The sequence below is a fragment of the Ambystoma mexicanum genome, chromosome 3q, assembly GCF_040938575.1.
Source record: "Ambystoma mexicanum isolate Mex_15411 chromosome 3q, UKY_AmexF1_1, whole genome shotgun sequence".
NCBI lineage: Eukaryota > Metazoa > Chordata > Amphibia > Caudata > Ambystomatidae > Ambystoma > Ambystoma mexicanum.
Window position 1 is genome coordinate 991584822 of NC_090926.1, and position 25309 is coordinate 991610130.

At 44.2% G+C, this 25309-nt stretch overlaps 1 protein-coding gene across 2 annotated transcripts in view; it reads left to right on the plus strand.

The window, feature by feature from the left end:
* Positions 1 to 25309, plus strand: part of LOC138583157 (uncharacterized) — a 90116-nt gene that overhangs the window by 24229 nt on the left and 40578 nt on the right. Inside the window, exon 1 of one of the 2 annotated variants that reach the window (XM_069655143.1) lies at positions 5220 to 5389. The exons of the other annotated variant lie outside the window; for it this stretch is intronic. Within the exon in view, the coding sequence (XP_069511244.1) occupies positions 5223 to 5389 (167 nt within the window). The 5' untranslated portion in view covers positions 5220 to 5222. Of the gene's footprint in view, positions 1 to 5219; positions 5390 to 25309 lie in introns of those variants that run through there. 2 annotated transcript variants of the gene reach the window in all.

Here is a 25309-nt window from a genome sequence, read left to right on the forward strand (position 1 = left end):
TCAAGAGATTATAAATCGCCAGCAATGTGCAAAAAATAAATTTGACAATTGTGCATGGATCGTGAATCAAGAAAATCATCAAAAAATGGAATCAACAAAATCTATGAGAGGCGACTCAAAAAAAATGTAATGAGCACTCACGCTACCTACTGCTTTGTCCATCTCGGCATCACCGCGACCAATTCCTCAGGTTTCGGTTAAACACTCTAAAAACAAAAGAAATACTCTGGCACAGGAAGGATAAATCCATAAAAGATGACCTCTGCCGCTTTTGTGGGGGATGTCCTGAAACCTTGAGACTCCTGCTCATTGAATGCACTCAGTTAGCAAATCATCGCTCTTTACACCTTGGAAAGTTTGCCCCATTAGATCATAACATGGATGAGTGGTGGTCAAGGTGTATATCGGGGCACAATATCACATTTTTTTGTGCACTCGTGAATTACCTGGACATGATCCTGGCAGTAGCTGTACAACGCAGTGCATCAGTATGAATTTTGGAACTTTTTACTTTGGGTGGGCTTATAAGTGGGAAATGAATGAATTTTATTGAGTTAGGTGACGCTGGGTATGAAGAAATGAGTGAGTAGATGTAGGGAAATGGGTCGAGCTTGGTCTTCTTCTTTTTTCTATGTATGAATAATAAATTGTCTTTTGTTTGAAACAAAAGTTGTGCAGTGCGCATAAACTGTAGTTTATTTTAAAAAAAAATTATGCTATGTTATACACCCTGTATAGCACAACGTCCTCCATTTTCACGGTTTTATGGAGTTTCAGACTTGGCAAGAGGTGACATATGGCACTATCGTAGAAGCCGCGCCAGGATGCATTACTGCAATGTTGTGTGCAGATGAGTGCCGTGTACGTTCTAGGTATCTTGTGAGTCGTGTGGAGCCGTGGTTAATATGTACTAAAAATAGCAAATGCAAATTGTTTGTGTTGCTGTCTGTGGTGTCTGTCAGAGTTGTGTTCAAGGAGGGTGAAGAGTCGTGATGGTCTACTTGTGGTGGCCTTTAGGGAAATGTAGTGTGGAGAGGTGGCTTTGAGTGGTGTGCGTCCCATTGTGTAACTTGTGTTGTTTTGGTGCAAGTGTTTTGTTTTCAAAGTGGGAGGAAGAATGATTTTGAGGTGGTTATTGTCGCCATGCCCAAGAGACCGCCCTCAAACCACTAGGGATGACCCTTTTCACTTTGGAAATATCCCTCTTAGTCGCATATATTTGTTTATACCGTCACAAAACATTCTCTCTCCAGTTTTCATGGCTTGTTATTTTATTTATTTATTTTCATTTATTTTCTTATTACATTTGTAGCGGCATGACAAAGGCCGAAGCCATGAAGGCGCTAGTTGCGAATTACAAGACGGGGGGAGGTGGGGGTTGGCTTTAGTGGGAGGAAGATAAAAAGTGAGTGCAACAGAGGTTATTTGAAGAGGTGAGTCTTGAGTTTCGCGGAGAGGGAGGTTGTTCCACAGTGTGGCTGCGGCCACGGGGAAACTGGAGCCACCTGCTCTTTTTCGGTTGAATCCGGTGATGACGGGGCAGTGGCTGTGATGAGCGCAGGGGTCTCACGGCCTGTGTCTAGAAAGCCTCTGGGCGAGGTAGGGTGGCACATTTGTTCCAGAGGCCATACTATGATAATGTGCACTGCAATGCAATGCCAGGTGACCCTATGCGATGGCACACATTTTCTATTCAGTTGCGCGGGACCTCCCTTCTGACTGCCCACTGGCACCTCGAAGACATTACAACTGTAGTGTTACTTGGTCGCATTTGGGATTTTGGTGCAACTCACCGTGGAACAGCAGCTGTCAGAGCCAATCACCCACCGCACTATTATCATTCAGGCACTTAACATTTAAATCCTATCATGTTTTTGGCTAATGACACTGCCCAAATGACCACAGGCATTGCTTGGGGAGAACGCCCCAGCCCCTGCACCCTCTGAGGTTTCAGCCTAGTTCCATGATGATATGATAGGTTATTTATAACGTGGTTTCTAAGCACGGACCCGGGGATCGAACCTGTGGTGCTCCGTGTAATCGGGAGGTGATGAGACTACAGAGAGGCGTGTGCGGGGTTCCCAAAACACCACAAGTCTCACAGTTGAGCACAGTTTCTTCTTGGGCGTAGAGTCGAGCTTGTTGGGTGGTGGACTGTCACCCCGTGCAGCACTGTTAATGGCTGGATGCGAGCATCACACTGTGGGAAAATGTGACGGGTTGGGTGAAAGAGTCACACAATGAGGGCTGTTGCGCTGTGCTATGTTACAACGCTATATTAGCCGGTGTTCTCACACCCTAGTGCAGGGGCATCGTAAGCACTTTTTGGGCCCTGGGCACGGAGATATTTGGGGACCCCCTCCACCAAACCAAAGGAATGAAGGGATCAATAATACTGGTCGCCACCACCCCCCACCTGTCGCGCTCACATCCTATAGGTTGCTATGCTGTCTCGCAGTATAATAAGCACGTTTACTCCCTTTAAGTCCCCTTACCCTCTTCATTCTTGCTCTAATCATAATGATAAACAAGTAGCATTTGAAGACCAACATTAGCAGTCTACGAAGGGGTTACTGTTCTAGTATAGATACAGGAGACTTTCTATCAATAGCATTCAAGAAGCTAGATGTAGTATTAATGCAGGACGGTATGTAAAAGGTACATGTAACCCAGAATAGACAGAGAACTCACATTACCTGCCTCACAGAATGCAAAAGTGCTCATGCATAGATAGAAGCCACCAATTGGAAGGAAGGACAACGCTACACACACCGTAGCATGGATAGTGGAGGCAGATTAGAAGCTACCAGGGAGGTGTCTTTATCCAGACAGACTGGGATTAGAAGTGGGATACGGTTTTCAAATAGTGTTTCCATTGGATATCAGAGGAACAAATGCCTGTGGTGTGCGATATAAATATGCTCACTATTAACACAGTGAAACCATGAATAAGGCTTTTATGAAGATCATTTCATGCGAAGGAAATTACTCGGAAGGGCTGACAATTTTGAAAGGTTTAGGCACTTTTAATATTGAGAGGTTCGGCAATACAACATTAAATGAGATACCCTGGATCGCACATTGGTTAAGAGGTGAAGCTGGGATTTGTGCCAACTCTGCAATTTCTGCATATGAACACTTTCTTTTCCAGTTCTTACCATGAACTAAAACAATCTCATTTTAATATAAAAAAAACAGACTTGGAAAGTACCCAAATCACATTACCAAACATGATCATTTTTAAACAAAATATTATAGAAGGGTGTTATGCAAAATGGGAATGATTCTAGCTTCATTCTCGCCATCATGAACGGAAGTATATAAGAACCAGCATGCCAATCGATGTGATTTACCAAATGTAATCTAGGTATGTCTTTTGTATTTTAAAGCTTTAAATACTGCCAAAACAATGGCTTGTGACATTTTCATTTATAAAAGTGCATAAAATCCTTTGACTTTTACCAAAAAGCAAAGCATTTTTTGTGTCAAACAGGCAAGACCTTAAAATATGCTTGTCTGAGGCCTTCAACATATGGTCTGCTCTTTTCTGTCTACCAACCCTTCCACCCAAATGGCCTACATAAGAAGAAAGATCAAGTAATGGGCTAAACGATACCAGCAGAAGGCAAACCTCACAGAAGACAGCACAGTAATGTAAGATATATTAGATGATTTGACCAAGATCCCTGTATCGTCTGCTGGCAAATCCAAGATACAAACATGAACGCTGTTGTTGCATAGTCTTAAATTTGGATCCTTATTCACCTCTTGGACTAACAGTTTATGCCATCGTTGGAGGCGATTGCCTAGGTTTTACAACACCCCATGTGAACAAACCAATTTCTAGACCTTCACCATATGGATGATATGTTCGATTTTATAGCAAGCCCTATCTGGTACAGGTACATCGCTGATAATAGCAGGTGTTGTTCTGCAAAACCAAGTACATATGCAAGCAGGTTTATAAACTTCAGACATAGGAAAGGCTCAGTCAGCCTTGCTGGAATGTGATATTCTAATTTTGCATATGAACACATATCTCTGCAATTGGTGCTTCACACACTGAGCTAACTTCTGAACCATTGTGGCACTCAATTTATCAATATGCATTTGAAATGTGGCTATTGCATATGATCATGATAATTCCCACAGGAAAGAAAGCATGCTACAAGAGTTGTGCCGTAAGGAACACACAAACTATGTATTCCACACTGAACACAGAAAGCATTAAATGATTAATTGATCAAGGCAGAATGCACTTGCCAAAACAGAAAGGCAATGGCCCTCATTACGATCCTGGCGGGAAGGTGTTTACGCCAGCGTAAACCATGGCGCACCTTTCCGCCTGACTACGAGTTCCCGTAGCGCCATGGTGATTTTTACGCCTGCTTCAGGCGGAAAAATCCATGGCGCTACGGGACTTGTTGTTAATTACGCCACCGTAATTTACGGTGGCGTAATTAACGCCTTCCCCACTCCCATTATACCCTATGGGGCAAAAATGGGAATGGGGAAGGGTAAATGGGGATTGGGGACTTACCGCCCCGCCAAGGTCGGAATGGGGCGGTAAGTCCGCCAACCCCCATGGCGGAGTTGGCAGCTTAGCGCCATGGACCATGGTGCAAATTGCACTATGGTCCTCCGCCAGGGTCGTAATGAGGGCCAATGGGTTTAGAGCCTCAGCAGCACCCCATAAACTATCCTAACGTGTGCTATTTAAGGCCAGTGAACAATGGAATCTTACTTTTTCAGATCAGCTAGCCTTGTGTGGCCCCCTCCAAGGTGGGGGTCCTGGGCAAGTGCCCCTTTTGCCCTCCCATAAAAACGTCTCTGCCCTAGTGCACAGTCTCATTCGTGGCATGTCCACAGCACCCCTTGAGGCGCTGTGTCGTTGTGCATGGAGCACAAGAGCCTAACCCCACGGCTTTGGTATGAGTCTCGGGCCTTGGAGCACAGCCTCATTTACTGGGTGCGAGTCTCGCTTTTACCCGCAGTCTTTCTCCTGGATCTTCGAGCACCGTCTCATTCACATACACACACACGTCACTCCTGTGGACCCTGGGGGTCTTCTTCATCCAATGTGGTGGTACTGCCGACAGTCCGCCTGTGAGGAGAAGCGTGCAGAGGTTTGGTAGTGGGGCCCCCCGCTGAGGCCGCCTGCGTGGGGCCTGCTGGTTGTAATCAGCGATGCACTTTCTTCCAGTTGCATCCGTAGGACTTGGATGCGCTTCACGGGAGAGGGGGCGGGGCGCAAGAGGGTAAAGGCTGTGAGTTGGGAGGGCTGCGTGCATTGCCCCGTCCCCCCCCCCCCAGCAGGAGGCTTCAGGTGGCCGGGCAGGCGGCAGCAGCAGCGGGATTCTACCCTGGGGTGCACTCAGCCTCTGCCCAGGTAAGGTTTACCTGCATTATCCATTCTGGACTTCCCTAGCGGCCCCTGATGGTCGTTTCCTATATGTGCTGCGCTTTTAGCTTGTCCTGGTGGTGGGCTTCTTTCTATAGCGCCCATGTGACACTTCAAAGTTCTGGAAGCGTTTAGCAGCTGTGAGGGAACGGCCCAGGGTCGCTCGAGCGCGTGTATGTGTGGAGGTTTCCTTCATGGGTGTGCTTTGGTGTTGGCTCTGCGTAAAACGACATGCAGCCAGGCGCCCACCGGAGACCCTCTGCAATACTGTCTACTGTAGTTTGCCTACCAAGTTTATGGTGTCTTTAAAAAAAGGATAGCATTCACACGTTTCCTGGACGGAGGTTCCCCGGGGCCCCGCATCTGCCAGACAACACACCCATGCCGGACTCTTTTTTTTAATCTTATGTTGTTTTATGATGTAGGTAATGATCCGTGTCTGCTGAGTGGTGTGTTATCGTATGTGTTTTATGTTATGGTACAGTATATTAAGTTGTACGTCATGGAGGGTCGCAGGTGTTATGGAATGTGACGCTTTTCTTTTGCATCTGTCTATTATGCACAGGGCCAAACGCAGTGGCGTAACACAAACTTTGCCCCCTGCGAGCCATGCTCCGGCCCTCCTACCCCCAACTCTGCAACAAATCACTGGTCACGCCACACTCTGGGCCGGCCTAGATCACCACACTTGCGCAATACGCAGGAACGTGTTGCTGCACCTCACATGGCACTAGGAAAACAATATACATATGTGTTTTTACGCACTATACAGCACACTTTCTGAGAAGAATTGGCTAAAAAGCCAGAGCGTTTGCAATTGTTTTGTAGGGTAACACCAATCAAAAAAATCAATGCATGCATGTCACCAACAGTGCACAGGAACATTAATGCTACAATTAGTATAATGCTTTGCTATTAAAAATGCCATGCCAGAATGAAAACATGTCCAACTGGCGGCAGAATGTAGACCAGTCTAGACAGGTAATAACATATTACAGTAAAGCATTGCAGCCAAATTCAGACATACCTAGACTGGTTGCACCAAAATGTCAGTCGAAGCAATAACTTATCATGGTTATTTTATCACAGATGCATGCCCAGCAAAATATACAAAGCGGCAGTAAGAAACGGCTAGACTGCCAGCACCCAAATGCCAGTCTAGCCAGGTAATAACAATTAGCAGGACCGCTTTATCAGAGATGCCCAGTTAAAAACAGACTTAGACTGGCGGCACCAAAATTCCTCTCTAGCCAATAATACCACATATCATGCGTGCTTAGCCTGGACATGGATGAGCATTTATCGCACAATACCTGTCCCACCCTAACCCCCAAAATCAGCTTCTCGGCCCAGAAATACCTCCATGTTCCTTTTCCTTGTCCCAGTGCTTACGTATGAGGCGCCTTGCTTCATGGGTAAGTACTGGGATGAGGAAGAGTGGGACCATGAATAATGAAGATTACAGGTAACTAAGCCAGGCATTACCTCCATGTCCCTCTACCTCATCCCAGTACTTGTGTACGAGGCAAAGTGCCTCATACACAAGTACGGGGACGAGGAAGAATAGGGCTATGAGTAATGAAGATTACCAATAAGTAACCAAGGGATTTAACACAAGTAGTGATACAACACAAATGAGCATACTGGGCTTCAGCCCTCCCCGCAATCCCCTGAAATTCTGGGCTATGTTGACTCGATCTGGGTGACCTACAGAGCCATTGCCCGACAAAACAGGACACAGATGGTACACAGCACCTGGGCACCTGGATTTCGCTGTTAACCAAGGCCTGGCAATTACTAACGTAAATCATTTCACTATTAGTACCTGCATTCAAATGCATGATTCTTTAAGCAATTGAAATCTTGATGTGAGTTTAGTACTTGCATACCAGGGAAGTGATTTCAAGGGTAGAGAGGGGACAGGAGACTGCTTATTCTCACAGCAGTCCATAAGTGAGTGGTTTCAGACTTAAATGAGAGAATTAACTGCTTGTAACATTGAAGCTGCACTAGAATAGTCTCATTAGTATGCATAAAGAAGTTAGCTGCCCCCACACAAACAGGTTTGCCTCTCCCCCAACGCCCGTGAAGTAAGCACCTCTCCCAACCTTTGAAGAGTTAGCACCCCTCTGAAATGTAGGTTTTGTTGCACCCCTTAACATAAGCACACACACACGCACACCCAGCCAGCCATACATGTTTGTGTGTACCCTTTCACCATACAGATACACCCAGGCAGCCAGCCATACCTATGAGTGTGCACCCTTTCACCATACACTCACACAGGCAGCCACCTATACATTTAATTGTGCACCCTTTCACCATACACTCACACAGGCAGCCACCTATACATTTAATTGTGCACCCTTTCATTACTCAGGCCCACCCATGCAGCCATCCATACCTTTGAGTGTGCACCCTTTCAACATACACTCACACAGGCAGCCATCCACATATTTAAGTGTGCACCCTTTCACCATACACTCACACAGACAGCCACGTATGCATTTAAGGGTTCACCCTTTCACCATACACTCACACAGGCAGCCACCTATTGTTTGTTTGTTTATTTTATTATATAGCGCGCCTGACCCATGGGTATCTCCAGCCTAGAGGCTTCCATGTCATGGGGTGAGAGGAGCTCTCGGACTTCAAAAAGAAATAGTTTCTTTTTGTAGTCACTCTGCCTTCATAAACAAATTATTTTGGTTATGCTGTAACAAAAATAATTTCTTTATGAAGGCAGAGTGACTACAAAAACACATGTGGTGACGGGGCAGCGGGGGCTGAGGGAGCCCCTGTTACGTCAACGGCCAAATGGTGCTTCTCCAGATGCAGTCTGTGTTTTCAGGGGTTACCCTCAGCCCAGAGTCTTGTGCTGCCACCAGCTTTTCGCCCTATCTGCCAATGTGCCTGGACTCCTCACACATTCTGGCCATCTGCTATGCACATCTCACTCTGTCTCTCCAAATGCCCCTGGCACTCTCCTCACACTTCAGTGCTGGAAATTAAAAGAATGTACTAGGGGAACTCTCCCATCCTTGGAGGGGGTGGGGCTGAGGGGCGTGGGCCCAGGCCAGGTTGGCAATACAGTATCTCTTCATAGAACCCAGTCCTGGCAATTTGCATAAAAGCAAAGAGCATTATTGGAACATAAGAATGTCCACAATTTAAAAATGTTAAACATGTCAGTTAGTGATGCAGTAAGAAAGTAAGAAAGTGTGAGCATTGCCGTCTTCACATATGAAAAACACATTGGCCTCATTTTGGATTTAACCTGACTAGTGAAAGAAGTGTGAAAACCACTGTAAGCACTCTTCAGAACCTCTTTAACCATCCCAGTCGATTTTGATGCATCTGTCACATGGAGTGGGGGCACAAATGAAAATGTAAGCTCCTGACCCCCCCATGCTGAAGGAGCAGCTTTGCCAGTACGCCTATGGAATCTGGCAGACTTTTTCAACCTGCTTAACGCTGGCAAATTATAGGCATCCATGTAAATGCCCCCTACCAAGCGTGCATGGCCAGAGGCACTTAGGAATCATTTTTGACAAGGGTGTAAATGCGACACAGAAACCTGGGTCCGACCACAATCCGTGTTCCATTTAGTCTCTTGCCAAAAACAGTTAGTGATGCAGTAAGAAACACTTTTGAGTGAATGATTGAAGTTGGGCTCTGCAGGTTTGATTGGTGGCACTACTCACCCTAAGAAAACATGTCTGTACATTGCAGGACATGTATACCACTTTGAAAAGCTTTAGCAAGTATGTGAAGCTTTGGCTGTTTCTGTATTCCGTTTCCTGTACTGAAAGTATCTACTCGTTGAAAGGTGGGTTGCTCATGTGTTGACTTTGCTTTAGAGTATCATGTTCTCACACTGCAGAGTCTTCTGAAAACCTTCTCTTCGTGTTGGTTGTACTTCAGTGTGATAATAGGGCTCCAAGCAGATTCAGCAGAGTGTCGTATGCAGCATTCTGGCCCATTTCCTGCTATGCACACTGTCCATTTTCTCCTCAGCTTCTCGCCTCCTCTTGCTTGTCTCTATGTTTGTCTCGCACTCTCTGTCAACTTGCACTGTCTCCACATGTGCTCCTACACTGCCTGTCCATTTTCTCTTCGGCTTCCGCTTGCTGCCCCTTCTTCCTCACGCTGTCGTGTGTCCCACCCAACTATCATTGCCCCCTGCTTCCCGCACAGTCTGTTCATTTTCATTCCAGCTTCTCGCATCTACCTCAAGCACCTCTGGGTGTGGCCATGGCTCTTGAGAGCCTATTTGTCTGCAGCCCAGCTTGTCACGCTGTCAGTGTCTCCTGAACTCCCCGTTCATTTGCCCCAATCCCCTCGCTCCCACGAGTTCCACACTCACTGCATTATCTATCCGTGCCCCCAAAGCTCAATACATTCTGTCCACGGGCCCCCAAGCTGCTAATCATGTCTTTTTTTCTGGTCAGTTTTATTTTGAACACTAATATAGTTCATAAAAAAGTGAGTTTTCTCTTGGCATTTGCAATTAATAAGTGTTGTCACCAAACTTAATAATGCTAATTGTATTGCCCCGAAAGGATGATGGGCACCGTTTTACAGTTCTATGGAGCCTCATTCTGGGTTTGGCAGTATTCCTGTCGACATACCACCATACTCAGTTACTGTTACCACCCCTCAGTCCGGCAGATTTACCGCCAGATTATGAGTGTCAGCATTGCAGTGTCCATCCTGGAGGCCATGGGATTAATTTGCGGATTTGTCAGATTTACCTTGTGCGGTACTCGGCCTGTTGTAATCGTTTCTGGCGTAGAAGATTAAGATTTACCACTAGTATGTTGCTGAAGGTAAATCTTCCACTTCAAGGGCAAACGTGCAATTTAGCAGCGTAGTAAAACTGGTAGCATTTCCGTTACTGCCAACATGTTACTGCTTTGCCAATCACGTATTGAGGCCCTGTGTAATCTACAATTCCCTGTACATTGCCGTCTATTTCACTGATGCTTCGCTCAGGCCTTTTACTCGGGCCGCCGGGCCGTTATCAACCGTTCGCTTTGCTCGGGCCGTTATCAACCGTTCCAGCCCTTGCAACAGGTGCTTAACGCCATATTGTTACATTCTCCAGCCGGGTAGATGGCATGGTTCCCTCATTCAGGTTCCACAGAGGGCGAGACCTGAATATACAAGTACTCACATCAGCAGAGCCCCTTGCACCTGGTCAGGCCCTGTTGGAATAAACCATTACTGCATGATGTAAGGGTATACACGCATTTCGTCGAATGATTTTACATCGTGGGACTTTTTATCGCCAACCCTTTCATCGCCAAAAACTTTTTTTTAAAAGGAGTTTTTGGCGATGAAAGGGTGGCGATGAAAAGTCCCACGATGTAAAATCATTCGGCGAAATAACGTAGAACCGATGTAAGACACGCCCCTGTGCTAATAAGGGGCGAGTGTGAGCATTGCCGTCTTCACATATGAAAAACACATTGGCCTCATTTTGGATTTAACCTGACTAGTGAAAGAAGTGTGAAAACCACTGTAAGCACTCTTCAGAACCTCTTTAACCATCCCAGTCGATTTTGATGCATCTGTCACATGGAGTGTGGGCACAAATGAAAATGTAAGCTCCTGACCCCCCCATGCTGAAGGAGCAGCTTTGCCAGTACGCCTATGGAATCTGGCAGACTTTTTCAACCTGCTTAACGCTGGCAAATTATAGGCATCCATGTAAATGCCCCCTACCAAGCGTGCATGGCCAGAGGCACTTAGGAATCATTTTTGACAAGGGTGTAAATGCGACACAGAAACCTGGGTCCGACCACAATCCGTGTTCCATTTAGTCTCTTGCCAAAAACAATTGAAATGTCATGGAGGGGACAACATGCACGTATGCAGTTGCCCTTCAAGCAGTTTACAGGGATCTTATCCCCATGTGTATTCTCCATCTCTGTTGCTCTTAATCTCTCTCTGCCATATTTACTTTCCTACTTTTTCTCAATATGTGGGCCTTCCTTCCTTCTGTTTTTCCTCAGTGTTTATGTTTAAAAAGCGTTATAGTCACCATGTTGACATGCTTCTGAGCGCCTGGATCCTGAAAGACCTGGTGGACCACCATAGCATGATGTTTAGTTGCTGCAGGTCATTGCCTGCTTCTATAAGGGGCCTGCGGAATTTGTGCTTCTTCTGCAGTTTAGGTAACCTTGCATGATCCTCACCACCCTCCCCACTCCCCGCCCGAGAGTCTCCACGAAGGCCCCTCCCACGGCCAGGGAACGCGCTCCGGATTTGAAACACTCTAATCTTAGGGGCCTGTGTGAGACGCTGGAGACAGGGAGAAGGTATTAGTCCACTCTGGAAGGTCGGCAGTCCAGTTTTGCACATCACCACAGCTTCCTGGGCACAGGGGAATTGATTTGCGATTTATTTCTGATACTTTGTGACAGCTGCTGCAGAGTGGCAAAGATTCATTAGCACCCGGGCAGGGGGCGCAGCCAAGCACGATCCTTGATTCGCGGGCTGATACTCCCGAGTTCAGCCCGCGTTCCATGGAACCAGTTGGCTGCCTCCACCGCCCGCTCTGCCATCTTCTAGACACCCACCCTGTACCTTTTTTTATTAATCCCAACCCCCTTGCCTAACCACACTTACTTTATTCTGGCGGCGACGCAGCCCACCACCGCTGCAACACCTTCCCTAGATCTTGGTTTTTCAGCCGCCATGGTAATGGAAAAGGGAACTATAACGCTTTTTAAACATAAACACTGAGGAAAAACCGAAGGAAAGAGAGCCCAGCTATTGAGAAAAAAGCAGGAAAGAACATTTGGGAGAGAGATTAAGAGCAACAGAGAATACACATATGGCCCATTTTCAAGATCCCTGTAAACTGTTTGGCGGGCAAATGCTTCTGTGTGCATGTTGTCCCCTCTGTGCCATTTTGAATTATTTTTGGCAAGAGAATAAATATAACACAGATTGTGGTTGGCCCCAGGTTTCGTGAAAATTCTATGCTAATAAAACATCTGCCATTTTGGAAATCTCAATTTGTTTTTGGAAACTGCCCTAAAATGACATAAGGGGGCTACGTAGGGTAGTTCTAATGCCAGGGAGAATGCAGGGTAAGAAAGGATGATTTGTGAAGGTTTGGGGATTGGGGAAAGTTTAGGTTTCATTCTTCAAACGTTTTTCTGAGATTGAAATTAATTTTTGAGTGGCAAAAGAAAACAGTAAATACTTCGAAACTATAATATATTGAGATGTGGGAATCGCTGTGATTGCTAGTTAGGGGTAGCAGAGCATTTGAAATTAATTTATTTAAGAAGCAATCCATGTTTTAAATATATAAAATAAAATCACAGGAATTGCTTTCTTTTTTGTATTGCAATTGTTTTAGTTGAAAAATCAACTTTTTCAATTTGTTACACATTTGGTTACATATCTTATCACATAATCGAATAGGGTTAAAAATTGGACATCTCCATTATTAAAACACTGAATAGTACATTAACCATTTAAAACAAGGTAGCCAATCTAAAAAACACATTTAGATTAATTGTGTGCAATAGAACATTCAATACAGAGTACATAAATTAAACAGATTATTCACTTCCATTAGAGATTGAGAGGGCAACCATTTTTTCTTCCCAGGTTCAGTTCATTGAGATACTGTACAGTGGCTATAATTAATGAATCCTTTGATGCATTAAATATCTCATTCTATAGCTGACCTTTGGTCAACAACACTCTATTTTTAAAAAAAATATGAAAATGTTTTACCCTAATTCAAGCAGAGAAGGACATTTCGAAATTAGATGGAATGTAGATTCCTCATTCTTAGATGTTTTACAAAATCTACATGTCCGGTTTAACGTTGCATCTTTCGAATATTGTACAAGTTTGATTTTAGTAGGAAGTAGATTTAACCTGAAGCGTAGAAAAGTATCGACATAAGATCTATCTGGGGATGTGAGGAGATATTTCGGAATGTCATTCAGTGCTTTCTCAATAAAGGGCCTGCTTTAAAGGCAGAATAATGAAGACATTTTTCTCTTGTGATAATCCAGTCATGTCTAAATAGTTTAAGTTTCGCTTTATCTGGAAATTCTAGCAGATCTTTAAGGGAGATATCTTCAAGAAGAGACTTTTTGCACTGTTGTAACCAAGAGGATATCGGAGTGTTGCTTACAGATTGGATCATATTTTTTATAACCGGAAATAAATTATTAGAGGAATCTGTGGCAAGCAATGTATAGAGCAATCATGAGAGGCAGCAGGCAGCAAGTATGATTTAGTAGACACCGATCTTAGCATGAAATCTAACACAGATTTGACATCGAGGAGACTTAGTTTTGCTGATGATTTCTGTAGTAACATGGACACAGGATCCGACAATGACAACAAACACAGTGGGGACGAGAGGGGGGAGCTGCACCGGTCACAGTCAATAGAGACAGACAAGTTGGCGTCATGGGAATTTAGGACCCACAGAGAAGGAGAAGGAGGGGTTGTTTCAGAAGAGCAAGCAAAGCAGACGAACAACATGTGCACCACACACAACACATATGTTAATAGACTAAGGGATCTCCCAGGATGTATGAGGGGAGTGACCGCAATAGCTTGTTTGAGAGGACGATTGTCTAGAGCTTATGATGATAACAGACGTGTACCCACATTGGAACCAGCAGATATATGCACAGAAATTGAGGATGAGAGAGGGCCTCGACAAATTAGACTATACCGAAGTACACCGGAAGAGAGGGTGGCATACTCACAGATGCCTTTATTAGAGAGAGGAGGGGCGAGACCTCAGTATGTGCCATGAAAGCACACAGACAAAGAGAGTGTGACGTGTAGGCTACCATCATTGAGCGCAGGAGTGGGGAAATGGATTTATGAAATGGAGAAGCTGACAGCTGGTCACAGATTAGCAGTGGGTGACATAGAGGGACTATTAGTATCGATACTAGGAGACGCCGCCAATGACGTATGGAAGAGGGTGGGGTTCCCATGGGTGACAACACAGAGCACAATGGGACGCCATTTGAAAACTGCAGAGCAGCAATATGGCAAGCATTATGAACCCAATACCCAGACGCATCAGACATTGGGGCGATTACGTCATGCAAAATGAGGGAAGATGAAGATCCTCTGCAGTATATTCAGGAGATTCAAGAGCTTTGGCTCCTTGAAACTCGAGAGCCGTGGGACAAAACAATAGCAATAATTGATCACATTTTAGTGCAGGGACTACCAGAGACAGTACAGAAGAGTTTGAAGAAACTGGTAGGGATGGAAGTGAAGGGATGGCCAGAAATACAACTCACAATAGTGAACCATTGTAGATTGTGGCAGGCGAAGGTTAAGCAAAAGGCGGAGGTAGGAAGTCAGATGAGCCCAAACAAGTGCAGTGGAAGCTATCAAAGTATGTGATGGAAGGGGCAGTTATAACTAGGCCTACCCCACTGGCACAGCATCAGTATCAACAGTGCACCACCCATGGGTGGAAGGAGGGTACATGGGGTGAGGCAGCTCACAGCAGGGATTCCGAGGAAGGGGAGGTTTACAAAGGGGGTGTGGCTTCGGGCCACATATGCATCACAACCAAGAGGGGTTTCCAGGAGGATTTCGGAGATACGGACAACAGATGCAGCAGAACACAGGAGACTTTTCGGGGAGGTTTTCAGGACAAGGGAGGGAGCCACTACAGTGCTGAACTTGCACACATCTAGGACATATTTCAGAGACATGTCGATTTAGAGGAACACAACAGAATTGGGGAAGGCACGGCAAGCAGCATTATGAAGGGGGGGCAAGAAGATTATTATGTAATAAATTGGCCCTGCTAAAACCTAAGTCTAAATAAATCTGTCAACTATGGTTTTCACAGAGCCTTCAATGTTTGCAGAAACTGGTCAGTAGGACTAACCAGATTTGGCACAAAAAGCAAACGTTGGAAAATAAAATTCAAGCCAAAAATCACTTTGGAATTATAAAACAGCAATTTCGTAAAGAAATTGAAAACTGCTAAAAATCAATCAAGGGAATTGTTTTCCATCATATCCAATTTTTGCAATGCTAACTGCAAAGCGGCAGTGCTGGATGCTTCATTAGTACAGGCTAATCTTTTTTAACTCTTTCTTTGTGGACAAGAGTGAATGGATTAGGGCTGATATTGAACTTCAGATCTCCACTAATCCACGTGTGTTCCCGCATAATCAACCTCCAGGCAACCTGGATGATTCACAGAATGAGATACCCCACCCATGTTTGAATTTCATCCAGTTGTTAAAGTTGATATATTTAAACTTATTGGGTCTCTTAAACCCACTATTAACTCTTTGGCCCTCATTACAAGTCAGGCGTTAAGGGTTTAACGGCGCCGCCGGCGCCGTTAACCCTTAACGCCTGATTCACACTTTAACGCCTGCTTTTTGCAGGCATTAAAGTCCAAGGCGCTAAGCGACCTTGGTGCTAATTATGGCACCGTAATTTACGGTGCTGTAATTAGCGCCTTCCCCATCCCCATTATGCCCTATGGGGCAAAAATGGGAATGGGGAAGGGCAAATGGTGAATGGGGAATTACCGCCCCACTCACCTTGGAATGGGGCGGTAATTCCGCCATCCACCATGGCGGAATCCGGCATGGACCATGGTGCTAGTAGCACCATGGTCCACCGCCTGACTTGTAATGAGGGCCTTTATCTTCGTTGCCAGCCTACTTAGCTAAGAGAATGGCGCAAGATCTTGCTCCATTTGTCACGACTTTTGTCAACAAATCATTGACGAGTGGAATTGTTCCAGAAGATTTGAAGCTCTCCATTGTCTCACCTTGCTGAAAAATCCATCTTTAGATGTGGAGAGCCTTCAGAATTATCAACCCATTGCAGGGCTACCTTGGCCAGCTAAAATACTTGAAAATGTTGTTACCAACCAGTTGCAGGAATTGGTGGAATGTGAATTGTTATTGGACAAATTTCAGTCTGGTTTTCGGCCAAAGTATGGTACTGAGACCGCACTCCTGGCTGTACAGGATGAATTGTTAAAGGCTGCGGATCAAGGGGAACTTTCACTTTTGCCGATGTTGGACATGTCCGGAGCCTTTGACACAATGAATCATGACATTGTTTTGGAACTGTTGCAGGAAGTAGGAAGAGTCTCTGACCCAGCATTGAGCTGGTTTAGTTTTCTTTTACTGACCGTCAACAGTGAGTGAGACTGGGGGAGTTCCTGTCAGACCTCATTAAATTAAATTGGGGAGTCCCGCAGGGATCCTCCCTGTCTCTGCTACTGTTCAACTTAAACATCCGACCCCTTCTGGAAATTCGGAAGCGTTATGGGCTGAATTTTCACTCATACGCGGATGATGCACAGATTTTCATTCGAGTTACCAACTTTGAGGATGCACTTAATCGACTATGCCCGTGCTTGGAGGAACTGAGTGGCTGGATGTCTAGAAACCATTTACAGCTCAATGCCTCAAAGCTCATTCTGTTTGGGCCAAGGCATTTGCTGAACATTGCAAATAATCTACCTATTCCTTTGCTTTTGGTCAAATACCTTAAATTTACATCTAAAGTAAAAGATCTGGGCTGCATCTGGTAGGAGGACCTTGGGGTTGAAACCCAGGTTGGAGCCAAGATCAAAGAACTACATTTTGTTGTGAGATTGCTGTGTAAAGTGCTTTGCTACATACCATGGAAGATCAGGCAGCTGTGGAGGGAGCTTTAACCAGCACCCATTTAGACTATTGCAATAGTCAACTGTCAATAGTCAACTTCCTATCTCCGCTAAACACCTTCAACGACTTCAGAAGGCACACAATGCAGCAGTCAGACTGATATTTAAGTTGAAAAAAAGTCTCATGTATCCCCATTTTGACGTGGGTTGCATTGGCTTTCAATTGAGGACCGTATCAAGGTTTAAGACTGCCTGTATTGTCTTCAAGTGTGTAAATGGTATTGCCCCTTCCTATTTGAGGGAGCTAATCCAGTTCTATCATCCAGCAAGGCAACTCCGATCCAGTGACTGTCATATCTTTTTTACATACGTTAGTGGATTTTTTTATTCCATATAATACATGGCCATACACTGGGCCTCATCACGACTACGGCGGTAACCCTTAAAACTGGCGGTAACGGATTTACTGCTACTATTACAGATCCACCGAATCATAAGTCACGCTAATTCCACCAGGTGGAGTTACTGTTACTATGTTACCAGGGGTGTGCACATTCCTGACACATTGTAATACAGCGCTAAATCCGCCACAGCAGTAATGGTACCGGCGGGATTCCGCCTTACTACTGATGAGTCCCCTGGCCTTTTGCAATATTCTAGTTGCTGATTCACATAATGTAGAATCTCTTTAAAAACAAAAACTAATACGCAGATTTTAATGTGTTGCAGAAACATAATTTAAGCAGTTTAATAAAACTGCATCTAAAACCTTTTTCGTTGTGAGCTTTAAAATAAGTAATAAGATGTAGATTTTTTTTCTCATGTGTTGAACTTCAACAGTGCACACAATAAACATAATTTATTTATAGTATTTTATTTATTTATTTTTGGTCATTACAAACCTTTACAAAATGTTTGAGAAGAAGAAAACATAGATAAAACACACAATACCATACAGTACATTACATTATATATATAATCCTAATAACCCCATAAAAGATTAGAAGCATTACTTTCTAGAACAGATTACACACCATGGATAACAACCTCAACACTGCTAAATTCAATCCAACCGATTTACTGTGCATCATATCCCACCATAGATGATCTAAAAAAAAAACAATGGGTTTGACACAAATTTCTTAAAATAGACAGTCAATCAATAGATGTAATAGCGTTTCCTTAGAATCTATCACAATACAAAAACGACCAGGGCATAGTAACATTTATTTCGCCCCCTCTTACAAATATAATCTCCCGAGTTGGCAAAACATTCATTCGGAAACGCAAAAAGTTATGGCACATTTTCTCATTAAGGAAGCATTTTAAATAGGGCACAGCAATGGTTTTTGGGAGGAAATGATTTGCGAGTACAGCTGGAAACCCAATACTGCATCATTAGTACAAGCCCAATCATGATTTTGTATTGTACTTTTGACTTTCTCTGGGTTTTGCAGAAGGGTTTCCAGCAATATCCCCTACTTTGACCAACAATTGTACACATTCTTTGTGTATTTTAGGCACAAAGCCCTCCTGTGAGACTCCTTCCCTACCACCTTTACTCAAATAGCGCATATAACGTTCCTTCTGAGCTCACGTGCAGTAATCAATAAAAAGACAGTCTCCTCCATTCCACCAGACTTGAGAGATTGTAAACCTAATTCATATTGAATTACTGACAAGGGTACAATACAGAACAGACCACCAAATAAGAGCTTCATATTTCTTAAGCTCCTTTACCGACCATATAGGAAAAACTCTAGGCCGTAACGTAGACAAGGAAGTACCTTTGCTTGATAGAATTTGATAGTTGGGAGCTTGGACAATTTACCATATTTCTTATCTATCTTTTTTATTTGGGGAATTTGTTAAATGCTTTATCGTTAAGGTAATTCCTATAGAAATACATTGTTGGGGATGAAATGATGAGAAACCCCAAATAAATAATGCTCAACTTCACCGTCAGCTTTATATTACTGCAAAACCAACTGAAACAATCAGGTGGGAGCGTTTGCTAAGCCTTATAACCATTGTCTTCTGTGGGTTAGCTCTCAGATGGTTAGCGGTTATATACTGATTAAATGTGACCATTAATCTTTGAAGCCCAATCAGTGTGTGATCTATTAATATAAAGTCATCAGCGTAGGGCGCCCAACATATTCTTATGCCATCTATTTCCGGCGATAAAAACGATGCACCCTCTAAAGCATCGGCAACATCAGCCACATATAGATTGAATAATGCAGGCGCAAATACACAGCCTTGGCAGAGTCCATTGCAGGTGCGGATTGATGTAGTCAACAACCCATCTTTATTAAACTGTATCTGTATATTAGATTCCTCATGCAAATAGATCAAGATGGACAACTGTCCCCACGGTAGTCCAAGCTTATTCAATTTAGCCCATAGGGTATGCCTATCAACCAAATCGAACACGAGGGACAGATCCATAGAGGCCACATAAAGTACATATAGATGAGTTATCCTTCCATGCTTCCGTTGTAGAACCCTTAGCAAGAGTCCTCCACAGTCAGTACCCATATGTTACCTGAATCCTATTTTTGGGGGGGGGGGGCAGAATGTTGTTACTAGCGCTCCAATCTTCTACATGGCCTAATACCAAAGAAGAAAAAAATGTTGAATCCGCGACCAACAGTGCTATTGGATGGTAATTCAAGGGGGAAGACCTACCCCCTTTTTCTAAATTGGTACAACATATGCTGTTTTGCAGGAGCTAGGTGAGGTTCTAGTTGCCACCATATAATTAAATAGAATAAATAGAGCTTTAGACCACAGGTGTACATTATTTATGAAGGTCAGGTTTATGAGTTGATTAGGGCCAGCCGCTCATGAAGAACTAGTCCAACCTATCAGAGTCACGATATCCCTCATAGTAAAATTCAAGTCCCATGGACAAGAGGCTGTGGCCAAGCCATGTATAATATTGCCCTTATCCTGCCCATAGAGATTCTAGAAGTGATCGCGCCAAGCCCCTTTAGCTATGGGATTACTTTGGACTGTAGACTGGTTTTCCTCTAATGCATTTACCAAGAGACAAACATGTCTGGCATTGACATCTTTCAAAGTGGACATCATAGTCTCTCCATCTCTTTCGTACATAATAGCGTGATGAGATTTTGTCCAATTTTGTAATCTTTGTTTTACTTTCATTATTGCCTTATACTTTATATCCATATTGCCAGGCATTTTATTGATCTCACGAATCATGCTAAGTCGGATTTTTTGATTGTTCTGCACGTCTGTGTCAAACCAGTGGTTATGAATTTTGTCCGTGCCCGCCTTGGGAATGCCTTTTCCCAATTTGTCAATGAAATCATGTATTTGATGTCCAGAAGTGCTATGGGTATACACCAAAAGCTTAAAATCTAAGGTGGAGCTCATATAATCATTAAACAAATATTTTTTTAATTTTGAAATCTTTTGAACCTTTAACGTTCACATTCAGGGATGTGAATAAGATTGTACTACCATACCGCTAACAGCTGAGCAAAAGGGCACCTGTAACACTGCATGTTCACTAGGAATGGAGGAAGAACAATCAGCATTAAAATCCTCAGCAATGATAACTTGACCACTAGGCATACCGACAAACCAATTTTCTACCACCAAGTTCTGTTCCATAAGTGTAGAGCTCAGGTTAGCTTGTGGGTTCCAGTATATGTTTATTAACAGCATCTATTGGTACCCAGTCAATTCATCTAAAACATTTCAGAGTGGTACATTTCACTGCGGACAATTAAAATGAAAAACATTGGAAATATTAAATAGATATATAAAGGGTAGTGGGGTAAGGGGTTAAAATAGGTTGGGGTGGTGTTATAAGGTCGGAAAATCAGGGGGCTTGAGGAGGGGGGACCCCTTAAATTAACAAAAACAAGTCATTGTTTTTCAGTGTTTTGCCTGCGATGAAATGTACCACTCTGTGATTGTGGTCGGTAAAATCACACCTAACTGATGTATTGACAGGGAGACTTATATTCAACCTCCAGCGCTACTGCAAGGACCCCTTTTGCTACGTTTTGGTGAGAAATCACTCGTAATCCCCATCTATTACGAATTGCAACAAGTAAGCAACCCGCTGGCCGTCCTCTAACTGCCTTGGTTGCCAACTCCACTCGTATGTCGTAACCATCTAGGCCAGTGGTCTTCAAACTTTTTTGGCCTGGGCCCCCCCTGAGCAAAGTTTAGGCAGGCCGGGCCCCGCTCAAAAATGTCAAATGTACAGTATGTACAAATGGCTATGAAATATTGCGCGCCGTCACTGCACCCTACTCCCAGTATCGTCCCTGGGCTCCCCAAATGCTCCCATCACGGTCGCTGGGCTCCCTCATCCCACTCCTACCAAATCCCTGGGCTCTTCTCACCCTGCTACCACCACTATCCCAGTGCTCCCGCCCATCCTGCTCCCACCACAGTTCCTGACCTCTCCCCCACCCCCCACATTCCCAACACAGTCAGAGGGCCAGTTGGATCTGTTTTTTTTTTTAAGTGCAGTGGCATAAATATTTCCCATAAAAATGCCATAGCGACCGAGCGTAGCGAGGGTGTCCGAAACAATCAAGGGAGGTTCGGGGGTTTTCCCCCTGTGATTTTTTTTAAAAATAATGGGTTAAAATGTTGCATTTTAGAGCATAGTTTAAAAGAAATGGGTAAAAAGCCAAACAGTTTGCAATTGGCGCTGGGGGGCCAAGGGGGAAAGCATGGTATTTTTTACTCGACATCTATGATAGATATCCAGTAAAATAAATACCATCCCTGTCCCCTGGGCTCCACAGCGCCTCAGAAGGAGAGCTGATTTTGGCAGGTGGATAGGGGGATTGTGTAACAAAGGCATTTTTAAATGCCCCACCTTCCCCACTCTACCCCCAATCCCCAAAATCAGCTCTTCGGACCAAAACAAACACACCCAGTTTAGCCAGCCAACGAGCACTCCCTCAGCTGGAAAAAGCAGCTCAGGGAGTGCTCAGTGTTTCACTGGGCTGGCTCCTCGGCTCCTCCATAATGGGTTAGGGGGCCACTGGGTGGATACCCCCTGGGCCATTATGGATGAGCTGCTAGGCTCGGACTGGCCTATAGGACAATAGGACAATGCCTGTACTAAAAATGCAAAATGCTAGTGTAGGCCAATCAAAATGGCCCACTATTTGGCCAATGTGGGCCAGTTTGAAGAGTTAGTTCACTATTCAGCTAGTAGTTCTGACCATTGTTGATGAATAAATATTCTTTAAATATCACCATTTGCTTACATTTTGACACAAAACACCCCCTTGGGAACTATTTAAATGGTCTGTGACTAAAGGAATGAATATCCATTTGCAACTGCGGGCCACTTTTTCGTTGGTGTCTGAGTCCGTTTTATGGCCCAGTCTGACCATGAGAGCTGCCCCTGGCCATTTCCTCCAACCTAAAAAAAAAAGGAACTTTATTTTAATTTTTCTTTTTACATTTCATGCTGGGCTCTCGCGCCCCCCCTAGGATGCGGCCGCGCCCCCCTGGGGGGGTGTGCCCCACAGTTTGAAGACCTCTGATCTAGGCTCAACGGGGCAACCAGCCATGTTTCTTGTAAAAAAAAAATGAAAACTGACCGAGCTAATGACATAAGTGAGAACAAGAATATAAGTTGGAAAAGCGCCTTGAATTGCAGCAGGTGAATGATAGAGTGAAGCTAGGGTTAAAGTTGATTTTTAGCCCCTTCAACTGTGAAATAGATTCTCTCAAGGATAGTGCCAACCATCGCCAATTTTCGTCCTCATCCACGGTTTGTTTCTGATGTGTATCTCTAAACCCCTCGGTATGTATGTCCCGTGGAGTACAGATCAGGCCCCTGTTGGGACTCTTTAGTGAGCCCATTACTAATACCAGCACTGAATGGCAACAAGTCATATCCTAGTTTATTAAAATTGTGAGCTTCTGATAAGAGGGCCTCATACACCACTCGAGAAGGAACAAACAACCTAATGTCATTATACCGCTCTGGGTGAATAAAGTCCACCAATCTAATATCAGACGAGGTGATAAGTCTGAGGGTCGGAATCTCATTCAGGAGGGCCAGGACTCTCCATCTATTTAGAGAGTCAGGTCCACTGTAGCCAAGTATACAATAAAGTAATAGACTGGGCTCATCTAGAAAACAAGGCCTTCTCCATTGGACGTTATTTTGTCAGGCTGAGTCTTGACAATGCCACTGCAGTAGCTTCTGAACCCCGACAGACCCTCAAAGGCATAGCGCATTCAACCACAATAATTCACGGCTGAGCGCATAACACACCCGGAGGAAAGGGGAAGTGGATAAAATAAAAAAATAACAGATTCTACTGTGACCTCATAAAAATCTGCAGTGGGAATTACATGGTAGGTTACATTAAAACATTCAAACTCTAACCTTCCAGATATTTTTAAAGATCGTTTAAATAAAATGTATACCTATTTATTCCTCAGCTGATTGCCCAGAGGTTTCAATGAATGTATGGTTTGAACTTATTCAACAATAGCTTTTCGTCTGCTAACTCCAATGTCTTTATCCTCATCTCCTTGCTCAAATTGTACTTGACTTTACCTTTAACTTGCACCTTTAACTATTTCCCTTGACACTTGCTAACAGATGAAATGGGTCCATAGATGTAAGGGTTTAGTTTAATTGTGAACACATGGGAGCCAGGAATAAATTGCTTACACAAAGTTCTGCTGTTGCCTTGACTGCTTCCTCCTTGAAGAGAGAACTGCGCCCTCCTGTCTCCATGTGCTAAAAATAGTCACTGCTCAGTCTGTGCAACGTTTCTCATGAAACTGATACTGTTTACAGTTACACCTCTCTGCTTCTGAGAGAGTTCAGGTGTCAGCAAAAACGAATGCAGCGTCACCGTGACCCGAAAATAAATAACAGCCTATGCTGTGTTGCAGCGGTAAAGAATTGGAAAGCTGCTTGCACGTTACTAGCTACAGCTTTAAATATATAAACACAGATATGGAAAGGTTCTCTATCTTGCACTGTATCTCTGCAACCCACAGAGACTAAACACTGGGAAAGGCAACATCCGCCAGCGTGTAGAGGACTGCTTTCCCCTCGGGAACCCGACACTTCAGTTCCCTAGCAACGGGCCTGACAGTCAGCGGAATCCAAAACGAAACGTTCACGCCGAAAGGTAAGTAAACAAGTTCTCGGTTTGAAACAAAAAACAGCGCAAGCATAGGAATTAACCTCCTGTTCAAGAATTTGACAGTTTCTAACAAGAAATAATAAACGGTTGACAAAAGTATTATTTTGTAAAACAGTTTCTTCACAGGAATACGTCAGCTTACATACATTTCTTCATACATTGAATTAGAAGACCTAATTGTTCAGCTTCAGTTTTCTGACAAATACTTCTCAGCTCCCCCGTGGCAGCTTGTCACAGGTTCAAGACTTAGCTTTGATGGCCCTGAGGGGTAGGCCTTACTGGAGCTTCCTGGATCTTGATCTCCTCAGCTAGGCAAAGGACAATAAAATGCAGTTGCAACAGTTTCACAACTGTCCTTGTGACTCCTCCAACCAATCAGGACAGGGTTAAGAACCTCCATCTTGGTTTGGGCAAGTGTTAACACTCTGAATAACATGTTAAGGTTAATTTTCTAACTCCAGTCCCTCCTGAATAAAAAACATAAAATCCCCCCCAATATGTGAGCCAGCCTAATTACATTCACAACAAAAGAGAACCCTGGCATTTTTAAAGCATTACTGGAATCGTTCATAGGGCACATATTTTTTACAGGGGCCTCCAAGGTGACCGGTGCTATATTAGAGGTTAAAGGTCACTGATGCCCCCTCTTCTTTACAAATTCTATAGCGTATGACTGTCTGTCATGAGAGGAGACCGAAGCGGTTTGTATACCAACCTTATCATCTATAATCCTTATTTCCGATCCTCTGGTTATCTGATGTAGTCCATAATTCCCTTCCTTGACTCATCATACTCCCTTCCCGTGCACCCCCTCAACTGTCCACAGAGGGCCCCCCAACCTCGCCTCCCTTTATCCAGCCAGAACAACTGAGCCATTTAGTACTAGTTGATCCATGAGGTTCTTCAATGTCGATCTAACTAACTCCTCCATCAGAGGCACTTGTGGGACTTGTGCCTCGTCATACCTTTGCCCCCTTCCTGTTCATCACGAGTCTCCCCAGTAGCAAAATATGGTCCTCGCAAGTCCAGCGAGACGCTTAGTGGTTTTACTGGGGCCCTAAAAGCACACCC